We start from the raw sequence: 20,063 nt of genomic DNA on the forward strand, positions 1-20,063 counted from the left end.
TCAAATACCTGTCCTTTATATGCTCCATTCAATTCAGTATTCTAAAGAGAAATAACAATGACCCAGGGCTTTATACCTGCAGCAGGAATGTCTCGCCTTCGTTTGCCCTACCAGCAGCAGGGCACTGAAATGTGACATTTTGCCCGGCATTTACTTCCACCTCACCAAGACGGGAAAAATGAGGGGCTTGAGCTGCAATGAGCGGGAGAGGTGCTTATTAGATGCTATACTTTACACTTCATTATTAACAATATATCTTAATTTATATTACTGAATGCACTCACTGCAGGGGTAACTGAGCAGGAGAATATTATCCAGTGCAATGTATCCTTGGGGAGTTCCAGATACCTCGGCTTCAAAGAGCACCTTCAACATGAGACATAGAATAGTATTTAGTGATGAAAGAAAAGACAATACAATACAGATAATACAATTAAACAAGAAAAGAATACAAGATGGAACTGAAAGACGGAGAGATAAAAACAGCAGAGCCATATTAGTAATAATAATAATAATAATAATAATAAAATCACAATGCAAAGTGCAGAGCTCTAAACCACTATTTGTAGTGACACTGAAAGGGTGTTGTGTTAGTTTTGGCTAGTCCTGGAGTCAGTGATTGGTACAGATATTCAGGCCACTGCAGGTTCTGGCCTACCAAGCCAATTAAACTGTCTGCAGCTGTCAGGCCCTTATAAACATCCAGGCACACACTTTGCTCTAAGCTAGGGGAACACAGGTTATGCTGACCTAAGAGAGTCATTCTGACAAAAACAACTGTGCGTAAAAGGTGCATTTGTTTGCAAAGATGCCCATTTTGCGAGCTAAGCAAAACCACTCACAGAGAACTGTTTGTTTAATAAGAGCAAGACAAGCAATGAGTTTGTACTTATGTTTTGTTTTGGTTATCTCCTGTGAGGGAAAATGTACGTATTTCCTACCAGCATCTATTAATCAAACCAGCTGCCAGCTAGTTAAAATTAACTGCTGGAGTCTGCCTGAATTTCCAGTGTGTCTGCAGTATTCTGCCCCTTCTACTCAAGGAAACGATCTTGGTGGGCTTATACCCCACTAATATATAATAGCATGACAAGCTGTTTTATGACTTTGCAAAAGTAATGTGTACACTCCCACCAGTGCCCCAATACACTAAAGCAATAGACCCTGTAGTTCCGTGTACATTATTCCTAAAGGGACAAATACACAGGCTAGCCGCTAGCACATTACTCTGTTCCACCCCCAGTCTCTGGGCCTGACTCAGAGATGGATGTAGTTACTGTTTGGAAATATGCAAAAGCAGCAGGAAGCGTTTTGAGTAAAACGATGCCTCCTGCATGCTTGTGTGATCCGCTGCTGTGTCCGAAGACACAGCATCTGATCACTTGCGTGAACATTGGCTATCTGAGTGACCCACAAGTTACTCAGGATTGCTGGGTTGTTCATGTTGCTGGAGCCAGGAAATCTGTATCCCAAGACACAGACCGTAACCGCACCAGTCCCAGAAAATGGGGTGACATGCTCCCGTTGTCAGTAACGCAAGCCAGCTCCATCCGCCCCCCTCCCCCAAATGCCGGCGGCCTGTCAATCAGGGGCACTGCATGCGAGGATGCAGAACCCGTTCTTCACATGTGCAAAATAGATCCATTGGGTTTACGTACTTCTCTGAATCAGGTCCAATGTTACGGAACAGAGCCCATTGCCTGCAGTCTACAGTATAATGCAATTCTCATTACTTGATGCCTACTGTAGAAGAGCCTATTGTCTAGGGCAGTGTTTCCCAACCACGGTCCTCAAGGCACACTAACAGTCCTGGTTTTAGTGATATCCAAACTTGAACACAGGTGACTTCAGTAGTACCTCAGTTATTTTGATTTAACCATCTGTGCTGAAGCCTGGATATCACTAAAACCTGCACTGTTGGTGTGCCTTGAGGACCGTGGTTGGGAATGCCTGGTCTAGGGTAAGGGTACAATTCAGAGTCCACCTCTTTGTAACTAGTATATAATACAAAGGCCCACAGCTCCCTCTATGATAAGTGACTGGAAAAGACGGTGATAAAAATGTAACATGCTAGGCAAATCCTGCAGACTGTGACTACAGCCCATTAGTGTTATGTCCTCATTAGCTTGATCTTTTAAGAATTTCATATCCAGATCATTCAGCATAGCAAAGCACATTGCCTTGTGGCTAGTATATGACTCAGGCTCCACCGTGTTTGGTCAGAGTAGTACAATACAGAGCCAATTCTCTGTTGTCTCAAATACAATTTATCCTGCTTCTCCTATTGTTGACAGTGTACTCCCAAAGGGGAAAACAAATTGTTGTCTGAAAACCGGGCCGTCATTAGCAGAGAACACACCTATCGAAACTGGTTTTTGCTTCAGCAGACATTGTTCAGTAGTTAGGGATTTGTATTTTTTGTGTCTGTATCTGCTAATACAGTACCTCCAGCACTGAGCACTCACAGAATGTTGGGGGGCCCACCGAACATCCTGAATGCCAGGCACCACGGTGTCTGTGCCATTTAATTAACTACAAAATAGCAATTATTTAAATTTTTCTCCTAAACTATTGTCCATTTATGTCTTATATGAGCATAAAGGTACTTTGGGACTGTTTTATGTGTAAATGTAAATCCTTTTTTATTTTACAGTATATACCTTTCCATATAAAGAGAATGTGGACGGTGCTAAATTTATGTTGTTGAAGGCAAAGGCTGAAGCTAAATCTTCAGCACCTCTTGGGATGTATAAATATTACGTTTTTCTGGAGCTAAAAAGCTACAAAGGCCACCTAATAAACTGGAACCTCATCTCTTGCAGATCAATTACAGATGTGTCCTCATAGACCAGCGGCTAAATGTAATAGCCTCCGGGGTCTGGACGTTTTTCTATAGCAGCAATCATTTACAGGTTGGATTTGCCTTGTAAATGATTGCTGCTTTAAAAAAACGGGCAGGCTCGCACAAAAGTCCTGTTCCTCCGGCACTCGGAGGCTATTACATTTAGACGCAAGCCTCAATATGCTGTGTAGTATAGCAACTATTTCTTTCCATTTTGTGTCTTATTTGCATCGCAGATACAGAGAAACACCACTCACAGTGTATTAGAGACGCTTTAACACAGGAATTTATTTTAAGCATGTACAAAGTCGCAGATGAAGTACAACAGAACTTGGGCCCAGATTTATCAAGCCTTGGAGAGTGATAAATAGCACATTGATAAATGACCAGCCAACCAGCTCCAAACTGCCATTTTTCAAACACAGCCTGTGACATGGAAACTAGGAGCTGATTGTCACTGTGCTATTTATCACTCTCCAAGGCTTTATAAATCTGGGCCCAAGTTCTGTTGTACTTCATCTGCGACTTTGTGCAAGCTTAAAATAAATTCCTGTGTTGTTAAAGCGTCTCTAGTGCCTTGGAATGAACCACGGGTGCTGCATAATAGCCTTGCATGGTTTCAGGCGCATACACACACAGGTGTAGGAATGCTGAACATCAAATTGACCAGTGCAATCTAGCTCAGTACTTATGTCCCTACCAGTTGTTTTACCAATGTAAATAAGACGCGCAGTGGGAATAAGGGAATAAGACACTCAGGGCGGGATGTATAAACATACATCGCCGCCCTCACCAATTATCGCAGCGATGTTGATCTCATATCATAGAGCAGTCATAGAGGAGTTTATGGACTATCATAACGCCACAAGAATGCAAGCCAAGTGTAACTGAAAGGTGACAAATAGTATCTCTACAGTCTGTAATTAGGTGGGTAATGTAATAGGGTTAGAGAATCAGAAAGTGAAATATTTTGGGGTATATTCAATTAAGGTCGAAACTGCCGTCTTGTCGAAAAGACGTCCGTTTTCGACTTTTTCAGGTTGGAAGGGGTTCCGACCTATTCAGTCCCCAGCATTTTTATTCAACAAGTCGGGGAATTCGACTTGTCGAATAGTATATGAATTGGCGGTATAGCTGCCGAATCACGTGCTTCTGAGGGAAACGGGGCCAAATTCGACAGGTTTTGGCCCTGTTTCCGACCATCTCAGTTCGACTTAAAAAGAAGTCGAACTGAGATGAGGGACCTGAGAGGAGGAGAGGAGGGGAGAGCCGCGGAAAGATGGGGGAGAGCTGCGGGCAGACAGGGGACAGCAGCGCTACAGCACAGCGGTGCAGGAGGATGTGGCACAGCCACCGCTCACGGCAGCGTCCACCCTGCTCCAGCAAGTGAGATCCCGCTTGCTGGAGCCGGGTGGACGCTGCCGTGAGGTCTGGCGGTTGTGCCACATCCTCCTGCAGCGCTGCTGTCCCCCGTCTGCCGGCGGCTCTCTCCGGTCCCTCATCTCAATTCAACTTTTTTAAAGTCGAATTGAGATGGGCATTGAATAGCCCTTGTCAGATCCATTCCGACAAATGCATGTCGGAATGGATCCAACCTCAATTGAATACCCCTTTGTGAGAATTCTCCTGTTGTTTGTTTTTGTTTTTAAAGTTGCAATCACTTACATGGCAAAATCCACCTGGTTTTGCCAAGTAAATGATTGCCACTTTAAAAACAACAACAACAACAACAACAACCACCACCACCAGAGGACTCTCACAAAATCTCTCTCTTTCTGATTCTTACACCCTATTACATCCTCCCCACAATTTACTAAGGAATGCTGAAGTAATGTCCTCACTATTCAGATTACAAATGATCACATCCCTTATTATAAGGCTTGTATTTACAAGAGTAATACCATTATTTGTGTAGTAAAGTCAGATAATTTCAGGTTTACCGAAAACAGACAAAAAAAAAATAGTCTAACACAATCATGCAGTCATGTACTAGGTTCAGCATCATATGGAATCTCACTTTTGTTGTAAATTCAGAGCCAACAAAAAAATCTCAGGATAGCTCATGTTTTTTAGTAGTGTTATAAACTCAGGGACACTGTAGAACAGTATGGTTTCTTCACAACTGCTACAAATTAGGCCTACAGTATAGATCATCACTGTGATGATTATAATAGGAGCAAATGCCTGGGATTTATATACTTCAATATTTATTTCTTTTTTATTTATACTGTGTTGCTTATTGCTTCAGAACACTTCTCTATGTGTCTCGTCTATTCACGAAGAAGTGAAAAGAGTGGAGCAGTGAACTTGTAGCAAACAATGAGCTGCTCCGTACAATTGTATAGTATGCAAATTCTAAATGTTACTTCAGTGCTGATTGGTTGCCATGGGCAACGTCTCTACTGGCCCACTTCTCCACCCTTTTCACTGCTTTGTGAATAGACCCCTGTCTCTCTGTATTGAAAAGGTATAGTGCTGTGAAAGCGGACTCTGGAGTGCCTCAGGAGAGCCCCAATGTGTTAGTGACCGTCAGTGGCTCTATTACACTGATAATTAAAATTATAGAAATACCTATCATGTAAGTAACTGTGTGAATACAGACACACGTGGTGACTGTGGGTTTGAATAGCTGGTGACCCTATACCTGGGAGTTTTGTTAGTACTTCCACTGCATATTTTGCAGTTGATTTATGAAATAAGCTAAGCCTATCCAGTAGGGAGGCCAATCCCGGGCCGTTTTTTCAATCCCGGGATTCGGGATTGAAAAACGGTCAATCCCGGGATTCCCGGGATTGCAGTAGGGATCAGTGAATGTTGTAGGGAGCAGCGCTGGAGGGAGGGTGTAGGTAGCGGTGCAGGAGGTAGGGATGGTGTAGGTAGCGGTGCGGGAGGAAGGGAGGGTGTAGGTAGCGGTGCGGGAGGAAGGGAGGGAGGGTGTAGGTCGCGGCAGGGAGGGTTGGTAGCGGCGCGGGAGGAAGGAAGGCTGTAGGGAGCACTGACTGCACAGAGGGAGGGTGGGTGTAGGTCGCGGCGCAGGAGGGAGGAAGGCTGTAGGGAGCACTGACTGCACGGAGGAAGGGAGGGTGGGTGTAAGTACTATTACTTACTATTAGGCGGGCGGCAACCATGGACACAATGAACGCGGCGGCATTTCAAATGAAGCGCTGGCCGCCAGCCAACCAGAGCTGGCGGACCGGCAGCCAATCAGGGAAGCGGCCGCAGCAGTTGCTCCTGATTGGCTGCCGCTGCTGCGGCAGCTTGCCTGATTGGCTGCCGCTCCGCCAGCTCTGATTGGCTGGTGGCCGGCGCTACATTTGAAGTTCAGCTTGTCCATGGCTGCCGCCCACCTAATGTTAGTAAGTAGTATTACTTACATCCACCCTCCCGCACATGCGCAATGTAATCCCGTGAATCCCGGGATTGGAGGCTCCAATCCCGGAATTCAATTCCCGGCCTTTTTGGGCCCAAATCCAAGGATCCCGCCGATCCCGGGATTGGCCTCCCTACTATCCAGTATATTAATACCCTCATTTTTTTCTCCCCTTCTATGAGAATGAGAAGAATAAAGTTGTCTCTGAGTGAGACCATTAGGACTGGTATGTATTAGTTGCCACCACCACGTGAAACTTTATCATTACATTGTTATTTATCAGGTGGAGCTTTTATCACCACATTCTTATTTTTCCTAACAGTGGAGCGCAGAATTTCTATATTTTGTGAGACTGATAATTATTTGAAATGTAATTGCCACTCATTTGTGAGGCAGAGCCCAAGGCGTACGTACGGCCCAGGATTCCAGAACATCTTAAACCATTTCTGCATAGCTGGATAGAAAGTCAACGTCTTAAAACTTACAGCAGCATGCTAAGTAAACATTACAGTATATGGCAAGTTAATATGAATAAAAATCTGTAGTTTAATAAAAGCATGGCTCCCTGCAAAACCTAACAAACCCCAAAAATGGCTCCATAGAGAAAAGGAATACAGTATGAAAACATGTACAGTTGTTACCTGGTATTCACTAGGCCAAAAAGTGCTGACAGCAAGCTCTGCTTGTTGCCACTGCTTTCCTCGTGGTCCCGACACTTCCCAAACTGCTGTGCCTAAGGGGCCTCCATTCACTCGCACATAAGCCCGCAAAGAGCCTGGACCTCGGGCGTCTCTGCTATGCAAAAGATAACTAAATTGCAAGCAGTGTGTATCATTTTCACTTAGTGGCTGAAAGAGGAGCTGAGCCCGCTTTCCTGCAGCATGTTCCGTAGAGTTTACCAAGAGGTAGGAACCTGTATAGGGAAAGTAGAGGACTGAAAAAGTGAGGAAGATGCTGTGAAGCACAGTCACTATAAAGTGACATTAACGGTAAGCACAGTCATTATACAGTAAGGATGATGGGAAGCACAGTCATACAGTGAGGATGATGGCATTAAGCACAGTCATTATACAGTGAGAATGACGAGAAGCACAGTCATTATATAGTGAGAATGACAGAAAATAGGATTTTAATACCTACCGGTAAATCCTTTTCTCTTAGTCCGTAGAGGATGCTGGGGTCACTTCAAGAACCATGGGGTATAGACGGGATCCGCAGGAGACATGGGCACTTTAAGACTTTCAAATGGTGTGACCTGGCTCCTCCCTCTATGCCCCTCCTCCAGACTCCAGTTTAAGGAACTGTGCCCAGGGAGGCAGACATTTCGAGGAAAGGATTTATTGTTAAACCACGGTGAGCATCTTACCATCTCACACCTCAAGCATGTCGCAGAACGTGGTATTCAACAGAACACAAGCCAACAGAATGAAGAATTTGCAGCAATATGCTGACAAAAAAACGTAACACAACCTGTGTGTAACTACAACCAATAACTGCAGATACAGTACGCACTGGGACGGGCGCCCAGCATCCTCTACGGACTAAGAGAAAAGGATTTACCGGTAGGTATTAAAATCCTATTTTCTCATACGTCCTAGAGGATGCTGGGGTCACTTCAAGAACCATGGGGTTATACCAAAGCTCTAGAATGGGCAGGAGAGTGCGGACGACTCTGCAGTACCGAATGACCAAACGTGAGGTCAACCTTGGCCAAGGTATTAAAGCTGTAAAACATAGCCCAAGTTTTTGCTAAATAGCTGCTCAGCTCCCCGGTCAACCGCCCCGGACCAGCCCACCTTTCTAGTAGAATGGGCCTTCACCTGTTTCCGTAACGGCAATCATGCCGTGAGATGAGCATGCTGAATCGTACCACAGATCCAGCGCGCAACAGTCTGCTTGGAAGCAGGACACCCAATCTTGCTGGGAGCAAACAGGACAAACAGAGGCTGTGTTCCTAAACTAAGCCGTCCTGGCGCCATAAATTTTCAAAAACTCTGACCACATGCAGAGACTTCGATTCAGCGAAGGCGTCCATAGCCACAGGCACCACCATAGGTTGGTATATGTGGAAAGAAGAAACCACCTTCGGTAGAAATTATTGACGAGTTTCCAACTCTGCTCTATCTTCATGGAAGATCAAATAAGGTCTCTTGTGAGGCCAGACCGCTAACTCAGACACTCGCCTTGTATATGCCAAGGCTAACCTGACGACCACTTTACCAGTGAGAAGTTTCACTCCGCCTTACGTAAAGGTTCAAACCAATGTGATTGAAGGAACTGCAACACCCCATTAAGATCCCCTGGTGCCCCTGGGGCACAAATGGAGGTTGGATGTGCAACACTCCCTTCACGACAGTCCGAACTTCTGAAAGGGATTCCAATTGATTCTGAAAGAAAACCGATAAGGCCGATTTTGATTGCTGAAAACTCTACCGTAGGCGTCTTCTTGGATTCACACCAAGAAACTTATTTTCTCCAAAACGGTAGTAATGTTTAGACGTTACCCCTTTTCTAATCCGAATAAGTGTGGGAACTACTTCCGTGGGAATACCCTTACGGACTAAGATCTGGCTCTCAACCGCCATGTCGTCAAACGTAGCCGCGGTAAGTCCTAATACACGCATGGCCCCTGCCGCCACAGGTCCTTGCGCAAAGGAAAAGGCCAGGGATCTCCTATGAGTAATTCCTGAGATCTGGATACCAAGCTCTCCTTGGCCAGTCTGGGACCATGAGGCTCGCCCGAATTTCCTTTTTATGAACCCAGAACTTTTGGAACGAGAGAAAACGTAGGGTATAACTATACCGACTGAAAACACCCACGGTGTCACCAGTGCCTTCACTGTTTCTGTTTGAGGGTCCCTTGACCTGGAATTCTGAAGCTTCTTGTTGAGACGAGATGCCATCATTCCTACTTGAGGAAATACCAACGACATGTCTTCGAAGACTACTTGGAAGAGGTCTCCCCTCTCCTGGATGGAGATCGTCTGCTGAGGAAGTCTGCTTCCCAGTCGTCCACTCCTGGAACGAACATTACTGACAAAACGCTTGTATTTTTTTCCGCCCCGCGGAAAATCCTTGCGGCCTCTGCCATTGCTGTTCTGTTTTTCATTGTAGAAAATCGTTGTGAACGGACCTTAACTCTAGACCGTTAATGTGGTGATCAGTTTCCTAACTTGACCATCTTCCTTAGAAATTTTCCTCTTGAGTGACTGCCCCCAGCCTCGGAGGCTTGCATCCGTGGTCACTAGGATCCAGTCCTGGATCCCGACCCTGCACCCCTCTAGGAGGTGAGAACTGCGCAGCCACCACAGGAGTGAGATTCTGGTCTTGGAAGACAGGATTATCCTCCGGTGTAAGTGTAGGTGGAACCCGGACCCCTTGTCCAACAGGTCCCCCTGGAACACCCTGGCATGGAACCTGCCAAATTGAGTGGCCTCGTAGGCCGCAACCATCTTTTCCAGCAACCAAATGTATTGATAAAATGACACTCTTGCTGGTCACGGAATTTGTTTGATTAGACTCTGGATCTCCAGAGCCTTTTCCACTGGAAGAACAAAACTCCTTGAAGTTCTGTGTCTAGTATTATTCCCAAAACAGACAACCGCGTCGTTGGGACCAACAGTGATTCTGGCAAGTTCAGGAGCTAACCCTGTTGTTGAAGAACTGTCAGGGAGAGTGCAACGTTTGCACCAACTGGTTCCTTGAACTCGCCGTTATCAGGGGACCATCCCAGTACGGGATAACTGTGACTCCTTACTAGCGACGGAGGAGCATCATTACCACCATCAGCCTGGTGAAAATCCTTGGAGCCGTGGACAGACCCACGGCAACGTCTGAAATCGGTAATGACATCCCTGAATTGCAAACCTCAGGCAAGCCTAATGCGGAGGTTCTTTGTGTCTACTGAGACCATGGAATATATTTTTTTTTTTTCAGATTGGAGATCACTGCCCTGAGAGATTCCATCTTGGATTTGAATTTCTTTAAGTAGATAATGAGGGATTTCAGATTTAGGATTGGTCTGACCGAGCCGTCTGGTTTCGGGACCACGAAGAGGCTTGATTAAAAACCTTCTCCCTGTTGTGACAGGGGGAAACCAGGTCAATGACCTGATCCTAATACAACCTTAGTATTGTTTCGCATACTACCTCCCCGTCCGGAGGAGAATCTCTAATTTGAAAAATTGGTTAGGTGAAACGTCTGGAAACTCCAGTATGTACCCTTGTGACACTATTCGTAAAACGCACGGGTCCAGGTCCGTTCCAGGACTGACTGAAGAGTTTTTAGACATGGCCCCACCGGTGTGGACTCCCGCAAGAGAGTCCCAGCGTCATGCGGTGGATGTGGCAGAACAGAGGCTGATGTCTGCTCCTGTGATTTTGAAGAGGTTGTGGACCTCTTCCCTTTTCTCCCTCCTCTATCTGCAAAGAAAAGGGAATCTGTATCTATTGGGCCGAGATGACTGCATCCGACAATGATGCGTCATCATCCGTTGTGAGGGAACATAGGGCAAGAAGGTAGACTTACCAGCGTCAGCTGTCGAGATCAAATTAACTAGGCCGTCACCAAACCAGGCTTCACCTTCATAGGGCAGAGACTCTATTTCTTCTTGGAGTCAGCATTAGCATTACATTGGTGAATCCTCAACGCCTTTCTAACCGAGACCGCCATGGAATTGGCCTGTGAACCCAATAGTCCTATATCCCTTGCAGTCGCACGAAAGTATGCTGCAGTGTTCTTGATATGACCCAACGTAAGGAGGGTATCTATATTGGATGACAAAGCATCCGACCAATTTTTGAATACTACTACTACTCCCCCATGTGCATGTAATGGCAGGTCTATCCAACGTACGCGTGGACACATAACCAGAAAATAACGTATCTTCCTGCATACGATCTGCTGGATTTGTGACAGGGCCCCGTGCAGAACAGGGGGTGACTCCCACTTTATTCTGTCCACGGTGGGAAAAGAATAAACAATCGGAATCCACTTGAGGATTTGAAACCATCTTGTCAGGGCTGACCTAGACTTTCTCACACAGAGCGCTCAGCACATGAGAAGGAGGAATGTTACCTCAGCTTTCATTATAAATTTATATATATATATATATATATATATATATATATATACCCATATATAGACCCTTTTGTCAGAAACAGCAGGGTCCTCAGTGACCTTAATACGTCCTTAATTTGCACTAATCATATACTGAATGCTCTCTTTTTTTTGTGTGGATCTAATCAGGAAACATTATGTTCGACATAGGAAACTGTATCCGTGTCGATATCAGGGAGTAATAACTGGGCAAAATAATCTTGTTTGCGACCCCCAGAGGTCTGAGGGAAATATAGCTATGAACCTCCATAGACATTTCTACGCCTGTGTCTGAGACACAGATTTTTGCAACCTTACTATATATATATATATATATATATACACATACACATCCAGTAGCAGCCGGCACTCCACCAACAAAGTCACTGATGCTCAGGTGCCAGAACCGATCAATATGCAGACATCCAACAATGAACGGCACTCAGAGACAATAAATATGAAAAAAAATTATATTCCAGATGGTCAACGTTTCGGGGAGCAAGTCCCCGTCGTCAGGACAAATATACAGCAGAATCACAAGAATAACACCATCACTTACCCTCCTAAATACCCAAGTGGTCCTATCGTCGCCATCCGTTCCGTGCGCGCCCGCAGCTCTCACCGCTTCCGCGTGCGTCATCAAACATCCGCTTCCGGCACCAGCTGTCTCCATGGGAACCTCCGATTGCGGTTCACCTCGTCCCCGGCTGCGGTCCATCAGCAGGAAGAGACGCCGGCCGTACTCACAGTGGAGGCAGGGCTATAAACACAGAGGACAGACAATGCCATAAGACTGCATACATAAACATGTAAAGAAACAAAAAACACAAACAAAAACAAAAAAAGAGGGAAGCTGTCACATGTATCCCAAAAAGACATCCCCTATACATACATAAAAAGAAAAAGTTACACAAGCATGTTCCAATTAATTTTTTCATTTAAACCCCCCGGGGCACAGGTACCCAGTCTCAGGATCCATTTAGTTTCTTTAACTAGAAGAGACTTAGCACGATCACCGCCCCTTAGACTAAGGGGCACGTGATCAATAATAAAATACCGGAGAGACTCTAACGTATGGCCAGCACATTTGAAGTGTTTAGCTACCGGTTGGTCAATTAATTTACCCTCAAGATATGTGTCGTCGGACCCTGAGCTCAAAGTGTTCCATCACACTACCCCCTTGATGTCGTTCCGTCGTGGCCGTAACATCAAAGATAGAATAGTCAGAACTGACATCACTGGTATGGGTATTGCCAGACCCCCCAATGTTTACTATAAACCTGATGGATGCTACCATTGTAGTGGCTGTGCTACGTGTAAGTTGATGCTGAACTGTAAATCCTTTAAACATCCCCACTGCAACAAAACATATGATATAAGGTTTGTGTTAACCTGTTCATCTGTGTTTGTTGTATATATTATCATCTGCCCTCGTGGGTTAATGTATATTGGCCAAACCACCCGTAAGTTCTCTGAAAGGATGGCGGCCCACAGATCAGCGATTAAACTTACTCTTGAGGGTAAATTAATTGACCAACCGGTAGCTAAACACTTCAAATGTGCTGGCCATACGTTAGAGTCTCTCCGGTATTTTATTATTGATCACGTGCCCCTTAGTCTAAGGGGCGGTGATCGTGCTAAGTCTCTTCTAGTTAAAGAAACTAAATGGATCCTGAGACTGGGTACCTGTGCCCCGGGGGGTTTAAATTAAAAAATTAATTGGAACATGCTTGTGTAACTTTTTCTTTTTATGTATGTATAGGGGATGTCTTTTTGGGATACATGTGACAGCTTCCCTCTTTTTTTGTTTTTGTTTGTGTTTTTTGTTTCTTTACATGTTTATGTATGCAGTCTTATGGCATTGTCTGTCCTCTGTGTTTATAGCCCTGCCTCCACTGTGAGTACGGCCGGCGTCTCTTCCTGCTGATGGACCGCAGCCGGGGACGAGGTGAACCGCAATCGGTGGTTCCCATGGAGACAGCTGGTGCCGGAAGCGGATGTTTGATGACGCACGCGGAAGCGGTGAGAGCTGCGGGCACGCACGGAACGGATGGCGGCGATAGGACCACTTGGGTATTTAGGAGGGTAAGTGATGGTATTATTCTTGTGATCCTGCTGTATATTTGTCCTGACGACGGGGACTTGCTCCCCGAAACGTTGACCATCTGGAATATAATTTTTTTCATATTTATTGTCTCTGAGTGCCGTTCATTGTTGGATGTCTATATATATATATATATATATATATATATATATATAGCAAAAGTTTCACGGGCGGCACTCGAGCAGACTCAGCAACGGTATTAAATCAAGTCATTTATTGTATATGTGGCTACAATAAATGACTTGATTTAATACAGTTGCTGAGTCTGCTCGAGTGCCGCCCGTGAAACTTTTGCTGTCTACTTGGGATCTAGTATCTCTTATTGGGAAGGCACCGCAGCAAGTTGCTTTTGATACCGAGTGGAGTGTCGGGTTATCCATACCTATATATATATATATATATATATATATATATATATATATATGAAACAACAAGGTTCAATCCCTGCGCTGCATATCCGTGTTTCCAGAGTCTCTTTAAGATAACTGTTCCAATGCTGCTCAATCCAGCTCCCAGCCAGGGAGCGAACGGTATTGGTACTAGAAACAAATCAGGAGAGCGCAGTGGTAAATGTAAAATCATTCACTTTATATAGAAAAAAGCAATATCCACATACATTGCAGTTAAAACTTCCAAGCTCCGTGAAGTTCATACGACCAACAGGATTGTGCTCAATCGAGCTGGAACTGTCTCGTCGGCTCCGGACCCGGCGGGTGACGTCACAACGTCCTCAGCAGTTAGCCACATCCAACGCGTTTCGACCAATCACAGTCTTCGTCAGGGGATGTGGTTGATATGCACAGGCACGATGTTATATACCCGTTCCAATTCTAAACAGCTGTTGCTAATTATTTGTACTCTTTAGTACTGCATTTACATTTGACGATTAGATCAGGTTATAACAAAAGGAAAAATAACTTTTTTTCCAAAAAACAGATTATCCATGCAGGCTTTTCAGCAAGAGTTGTCTATCCCATTTACTGCACATCCTTTAATTAATAATTTATTATATTACGAATATCCAGAGAGGTTTAATTACTAAGGGCAGGTCTCCCATAGTCTAGCTGTCTGCTAGTAGCCACAATTAGTCCCAGCTGTTCATTCAAAAGCAGAGAATGAGATTGACACTTCTCACTTCACAAAGTTACGAATTATCTTTATCAATAGCAATTCATTTTAATAATATATATACTTTAAAAACACTACTAACATATACACAAGAACCGTAATTTAAAAATATCACCAAGAATATCATATTGATTACAGTACTAAAGAGTACAAATAATTAGCAACAGCTGTTTTGAATCGGAACGGGTATATAACATCGTGCCTGTGCATATCAACCACATCCCCTGACGAAGACTGTGATTGGTCGAAACGCGTTGAGTGTGGCTAACTGCTGAGGACGTTGTGACGTCACCCGCCGGGTCCGGAGCCGACGAGACAGTTCCAGCTCGATTGAGCACAATCCTGTTGGTCGTATGAACTTCACGGAGCTTGGAAGTTTTAACTGCAATGTATGTGGATATTGCTTTTTTCTATATAAAGTGAATGATTTTACATTTACCAGTGCGCTCTCCTGATTTGTTTCTAATATATATATATATATATATATACACATACATATTATATATATATATATACATACATACATACATACATACATACATACATATATAGAGCCTTTCTGGTATGCATCACATTATCATGCCAATTTTTACCCAGTCAGATATTAGTGGTGCCCACAGGGCCACCCCCACATGACTGTGTCCCTACTATATTTTCCTCTTGGGAAAAAATATTCAGCCACCGACATGTTGACATACATGTACCAAGCCCCAACAGGAGTCGGCGGTGCCGACAGGGTCACTCCCACAGCCGTTTGTGAGAAGATCACTCAGACATGCCGACACACATGTACCAAACACCCACCGACACACCGGGCATATAGGGGACAGACCCACAGTAAAGTCTGTCAGGGAGACACAGATATAGTTCGCCAGCTCACAACCCAGCTCAATCCCAATTCTGAAAACCTTTATATAATACCTCAGACCTGTAGTGCTTTTATAACTAACTTATATTGCACCAAATCAACTGTGCCCCCCCCCCCCCCCCCCCCGTTTTTCACTCTGTTATGTGTGAGGAAGGACCAGCGTCTCAACAACTCTGTGGAGAGAAAATGGCACTGATGAGAGCTCCCCTTAATGGCACGCTTTAGCCCGCTATTTTTCATTATATTTACACTGGCGGGGGTCAGGATTTAGTGCCCAGGCACTCATACCACTCTTTTCCAGTCACATATGAGGATTTACATGCTGCCCAGGGCGCCGCTCCCCCCCAACCCAACCCCCCCCCCCCCCCCGCCCTGCACCCTACAGTGCAGCTGTGTGTGTGGGAGCATGGCGCGCAGCGCGCTCGCTGTGCGGTACCTCAGAAGCCATCACTGAAGTCTTCTTTTCTTCTTCTACTCACCTGTCTTCTGACTTCTGGCTCTGCAAGGGGGGTGACGGCGGGCTCAGGGAATGAACTCCTAGACGTACCTAGTGTTCCAAACCCTCAGAAGCTAATGGTGTCCTGTAGCCATAGAAGCAGAGCCTTAAAACTCACTAGAAGTAGGTCTGACTTCTCTCCCTTAAGTCCCACGAAGCAGGGAGACTGTTGCCAGCAGCCCCCCTGAAAATAAAAAACCTAACAATAAAGTATTTTCAGAGAAACTCAGTAGAGCTCCTCAGAGTGCATCCAGTCTGCCTGGGCACAGATCTAAACTGCAGTCTGGAGGAGGGGCATAGAGGGAGGAGCCAGGTCACACCATTTGAAAGTCTTAAAGTGCCCATGTCTCCTGCGGATCCCGTCTATACCCCATGGTTCTTGAAGTGACCCCAGCATCCTCTAGGACGTATGAGAAAGCATAGTTATTATACAGTGAAGATTACAGGAAGTATGAGAAGTTATGATTCTGAACTGGCCTAGGTAAATTAGGGTACAATAGGTAAGAAGACCAAAAGTGGACGATTTATATTAGTAAGTGAGTTTACTTTATATGTCCGTTTGGCGGTGCGCCCTCAGTCAGAGGGTATATGTACATGGAGAAGAAAAAGACGACTCTTGTTTGGGCGCACTCTTTGTAGTATCAATCAGAAATGATATTAAGCAATAAATTTAAGACTTAACTTTTATTAATTCTTCACATAAAATGAAATTGTCATCCAAAACACTGCAAGGCTATAAACACAAAATATGTTCTGATCCGTCAACATCTCCCATCTCCCCCCACGTTCCTCTCACTCGCTCTCTTCCTAATCCTCCCCCCGCGTTCCTCTCACTCGCTCTCTTCCTAATCCTCCCCCCACGTTCCTCTCACTCGCTCTCTTCCTAATCCTCCCCCCACGTTCCTCTCACTCGCTCTCTCCCTAATCCTCCCCCCGTGTTCCTCTCACTCGCTCTCTCCCTAATCCTCCCCCCACGTTCCTCTCACTCGCTCTCTCCCTAATCCTCCCCCCACGTTCCTCTCACTCGCTCTCTCCCTAATCCTCCCCCCGTGTTCCTCTCACTCGCTCTCCCTAATCCTCCCCCCACATTCCTCTCACTCGCTCTCTCCCTAATCCTCCCCCCGTGTTCCTCTCACTCGCTCTCTCCCTAATCCTCCCCCCGCGTTACTCTCACTCACTCTCTCCCTAATCCTCCCCCCGTGTTCCTCTCACTCGCTCTCTCCCTAATCCTTCCCCCGCGTTCCTCTCACTCGCTCTCTCCCTAATCCTCCCCCCCCCGCGTTCCTCTCACTCGCTCTCTCCCTAATCCTCCCCCCGCGTTCCTCTCACTCGCTCTCTCCCTAATCCTCCCCCCGCGTTCCTCTCACTCGCTCTCTCCCTAATCCTCCCCCCGCGTTCCTCTCACTCGCTCTCTCCCTAATCCTCCCCCCGCGTTCCTCTCACTCGCTCTCTCCCTAATCCTCCCCCCGCGTTCCTCTCACTCGCTCTCTCCCTAATCCTCCCCCCGCGTTCCTCTCACTCGCTCTCTCCCTAATCCTCCCCCCGCGTTCCTCTCACTCGCTCTCTCCATAATCCTCCCCCCGCGTTCCTCTCACTCGCTCTCTCCCTAAACCTCCCCCTGCGTTACTCTCACTCGCTCTATCCCTAAATCTCCCCCCGCGTTCCACTCACCTGCTCTAACCCTAGCCCTCCCCCAGCGTTCCTCTCACCTGCTCTAACCCTAGCCCTCCCCCAGCGTGGTCCTCACCTGCCAAATGTGTAAAAAGGGGCAAACTGCCTGCCTAATGTCTAAAAAGGGGGACTCTGCTTCTGTAATGTGTAAAAAAGGGGGACTGCCTGCCTAATGTGTAAAAACGGGACTCTGACTACTGTAATGTGTAAAAAGGAGGACTCTGCTGCCGTAGTGTGTAAAAGGTGACTCTACCTTTCTTTAAGTGTAAAAGGGGGCTCTGCCTGCCGTAATGTGTCAAAGGGAGCTCTGTGACCACGCCCCTTTCACACAAAGCCACGCCCTATATATTTTGCATATGTAAGGGGGGGGGGGGTGCCGATGCGGTTTCTTGCACACAGCGCTAAAATGTCTAGTTACGGCACTGGCTATATGTAACAGTAAATAATCAACACTGTGGCCACTTGCGATATACTTGTATAAAATACGTGTAGCCGGCACTATCAGCATCGTGAACTCAGTGAGTGGATCTTTTCTCACACTAATTGACCCATTAGGGTCTTATTAATACAAACTTGCTTTGTACTGATCCAAGGCAGACGGAAGTAGTATTATATGTAGCTATTTTCCTGTCTGGAATCACCTTACATGTTGACGGATCAGAACATATTTTGTTTTTAAAGCCTTGCAGTGTTTGAATGCCAATTTCATTTTATGTGAAGAATTAAATTTATTGCTTAATATCATTTCTGATTGATACTATAAAGAGTGCGCCCAAACAAGAGTCTTCTTTTTTTACTCCATGTAAGAAAACGGGAAGTACAGCCATTATATAACGAGGAGGATGACGGGAAGCACAATCATTATACGGTGAGGAGGATGGCTGAAGCACAGTTATTATACAGTGAGGATGATGGAAAGCACAGTTACTATACAGTGAGGAGGATAATGGAAAGAACAGTCAATATACAGTGCAGAGGATGGCTGAAGCAGTTATTATACAGTACGGATGACGGAAAGCACATTATACAGTGAGAATGACAAAAGGCACAGTCATTATAGATGAGGAGGATAATGGGAAGAACAGTCATTATACAGTGCGCAGGATGGCTGAAGCAGTTATTATACAGTAAAGGCCCATACACACTGGGCGATTTTGAGCTGAGAGCAGGTCACTTTTGGTGTGTTGAGCTGCTTTCAGCTCAAAGCCGCCCAGTGTGTATGTACAAGCGATGAGCGGTGAGCTTCATCGCTGGCGGCCGCCGCTCATCTACTGGTATTACCAGTAGATGAACGGCGGGGTGAGCGGCTTTCCATAGCGTCCTGCTATGGAAAGCCGCTCACCCCCGCTGACATTGCTGGGCAGGGGGGGAAAAGCGCTCAGTGTGTATGCACTGAGCGCTTTTCAGCCCAGCGATGTCAGCGATCATCACTCTGCATACATGCTGGGCAAAAACGCCCAGTGTGTATGCACCTTAAGGATGACAGAAAGCACAGTCATTATACAGTGAGGAGGATGGCATGAAGCACAGTCAGTAATAGCAAGGATGACAGGAAGCACAGTAATTATATAGTGAGGAGGATGACGGGAAGCACAGTCATTATACAGTGATGATCATGGGAAGCATAGTTATTATACAGTGGGGAAAATGCCATAAAGCACAGTCATTATACAGAGAGGATGATGGGAAGCACAGTCATTATACAGTGAGGATGATGATGGGAAGGCAGTAATTATACAGTGAGGAGGATGACAGGAAGCACAGTCATTATACAGTAAGGATGACAGGAAGCACAGTCATTATACAGTGAGGATGATGACAGGAAGCACAGTCATTATACAGTGAGGATGACAGGAAGCACCGTTATTAAACAGTGAGGATGACAGGTAGCACAGTCTTTATACAGTAAGGATGACAGGAAGCACAGTCTTTATACAGTAAGGATGACAGGAAGCAGTCATTATTCAGTGAGGATGATGACAGGAAGCACAGTCTTTATACAGAGCGGATAACAGGAAGCACAGTCATTATACAGTGAGGATGATGACAGGAAGCACAGTCATTATACAGTGAGGATGATGACAGCAAGCACAGTCATTATACAGAGCGGATAACAGGAAGCACAGTCATTATACAGTGAGGATGATGACAGGAAGCACAGTCATTATACAGTGAGGATGATGACAGGAAGCACAGTCATTATTCAGTGAGGATGACAGGTAGCACAGTCTTTATACAGAGCGGATAACAGGAAGCACAGTCATTATACAGTGAGGATGATGACAGGAAGCACAGTCATTATACAGTGAGGATGATGACAGGAAGCACAGTCATTATACAGTGAGGATGACAGGTAGCACAGTAATTATACAGTGAGGATGATGACAGGAAGCACAGTCATTATACAGAGCGGATAACAGGAAGCACAGTCATTATACAGTGAGGATGACAGGTAGCACAGTAATTATACAGTGAGGATGATGACAG

The 20,063-nt window shown here is 45.6% G+C and overlaps 1 protein-coding gene across 7 annotated transcripts in view; it reads right to left on the reverse strand.

Annotated features, from left to right (window-relative positions):
• PTPRU (protein tyrosine phosphatase receptor type U) overlaps positions 1 to 20,063 on the reverse strand; it is a 287,012-nt gene that overhangs the window by 120,305 nt on the left and 146,644 nt on the right. For all 7 annotated transcript variants that reach the window (XM_063954511.1, XM_063954504.1, XM_063954501.1 and 4 more), the window contains exons 3-5: positions 6,854 to 7,125; positions 285 to 366; positions 77 to 192 (exon numbers count right to left, since the gene is read on the reverse strand). In XM_063954511.1, coding sequence (XP_063810581.1) covers positions 77 to 192; positions 285 to 366; positions 6,854 to 7,125 — 470 coding nt within the window. The remainder of the gene's footprint in view (positions 1 to 76; positions 193 to 284; positions 367 to 6,853; positions 7,126 to 20,063) is intronic.

Source organism: Pseudophryne corroboree, chromosome 2, assembly GCF_028390025.1.
Source record: "Pseudophryne corroboree isolate aPseCor3 chromosome 2, aPseCor3.hap2, whole genome shotgun sequence".
Lineage (NCBI taxonomy): Eukaryota > Metazoa > Chordata > Amphibia > Anura > Myobatrachidae > Pseudophryne > Pseudophryne corroboree.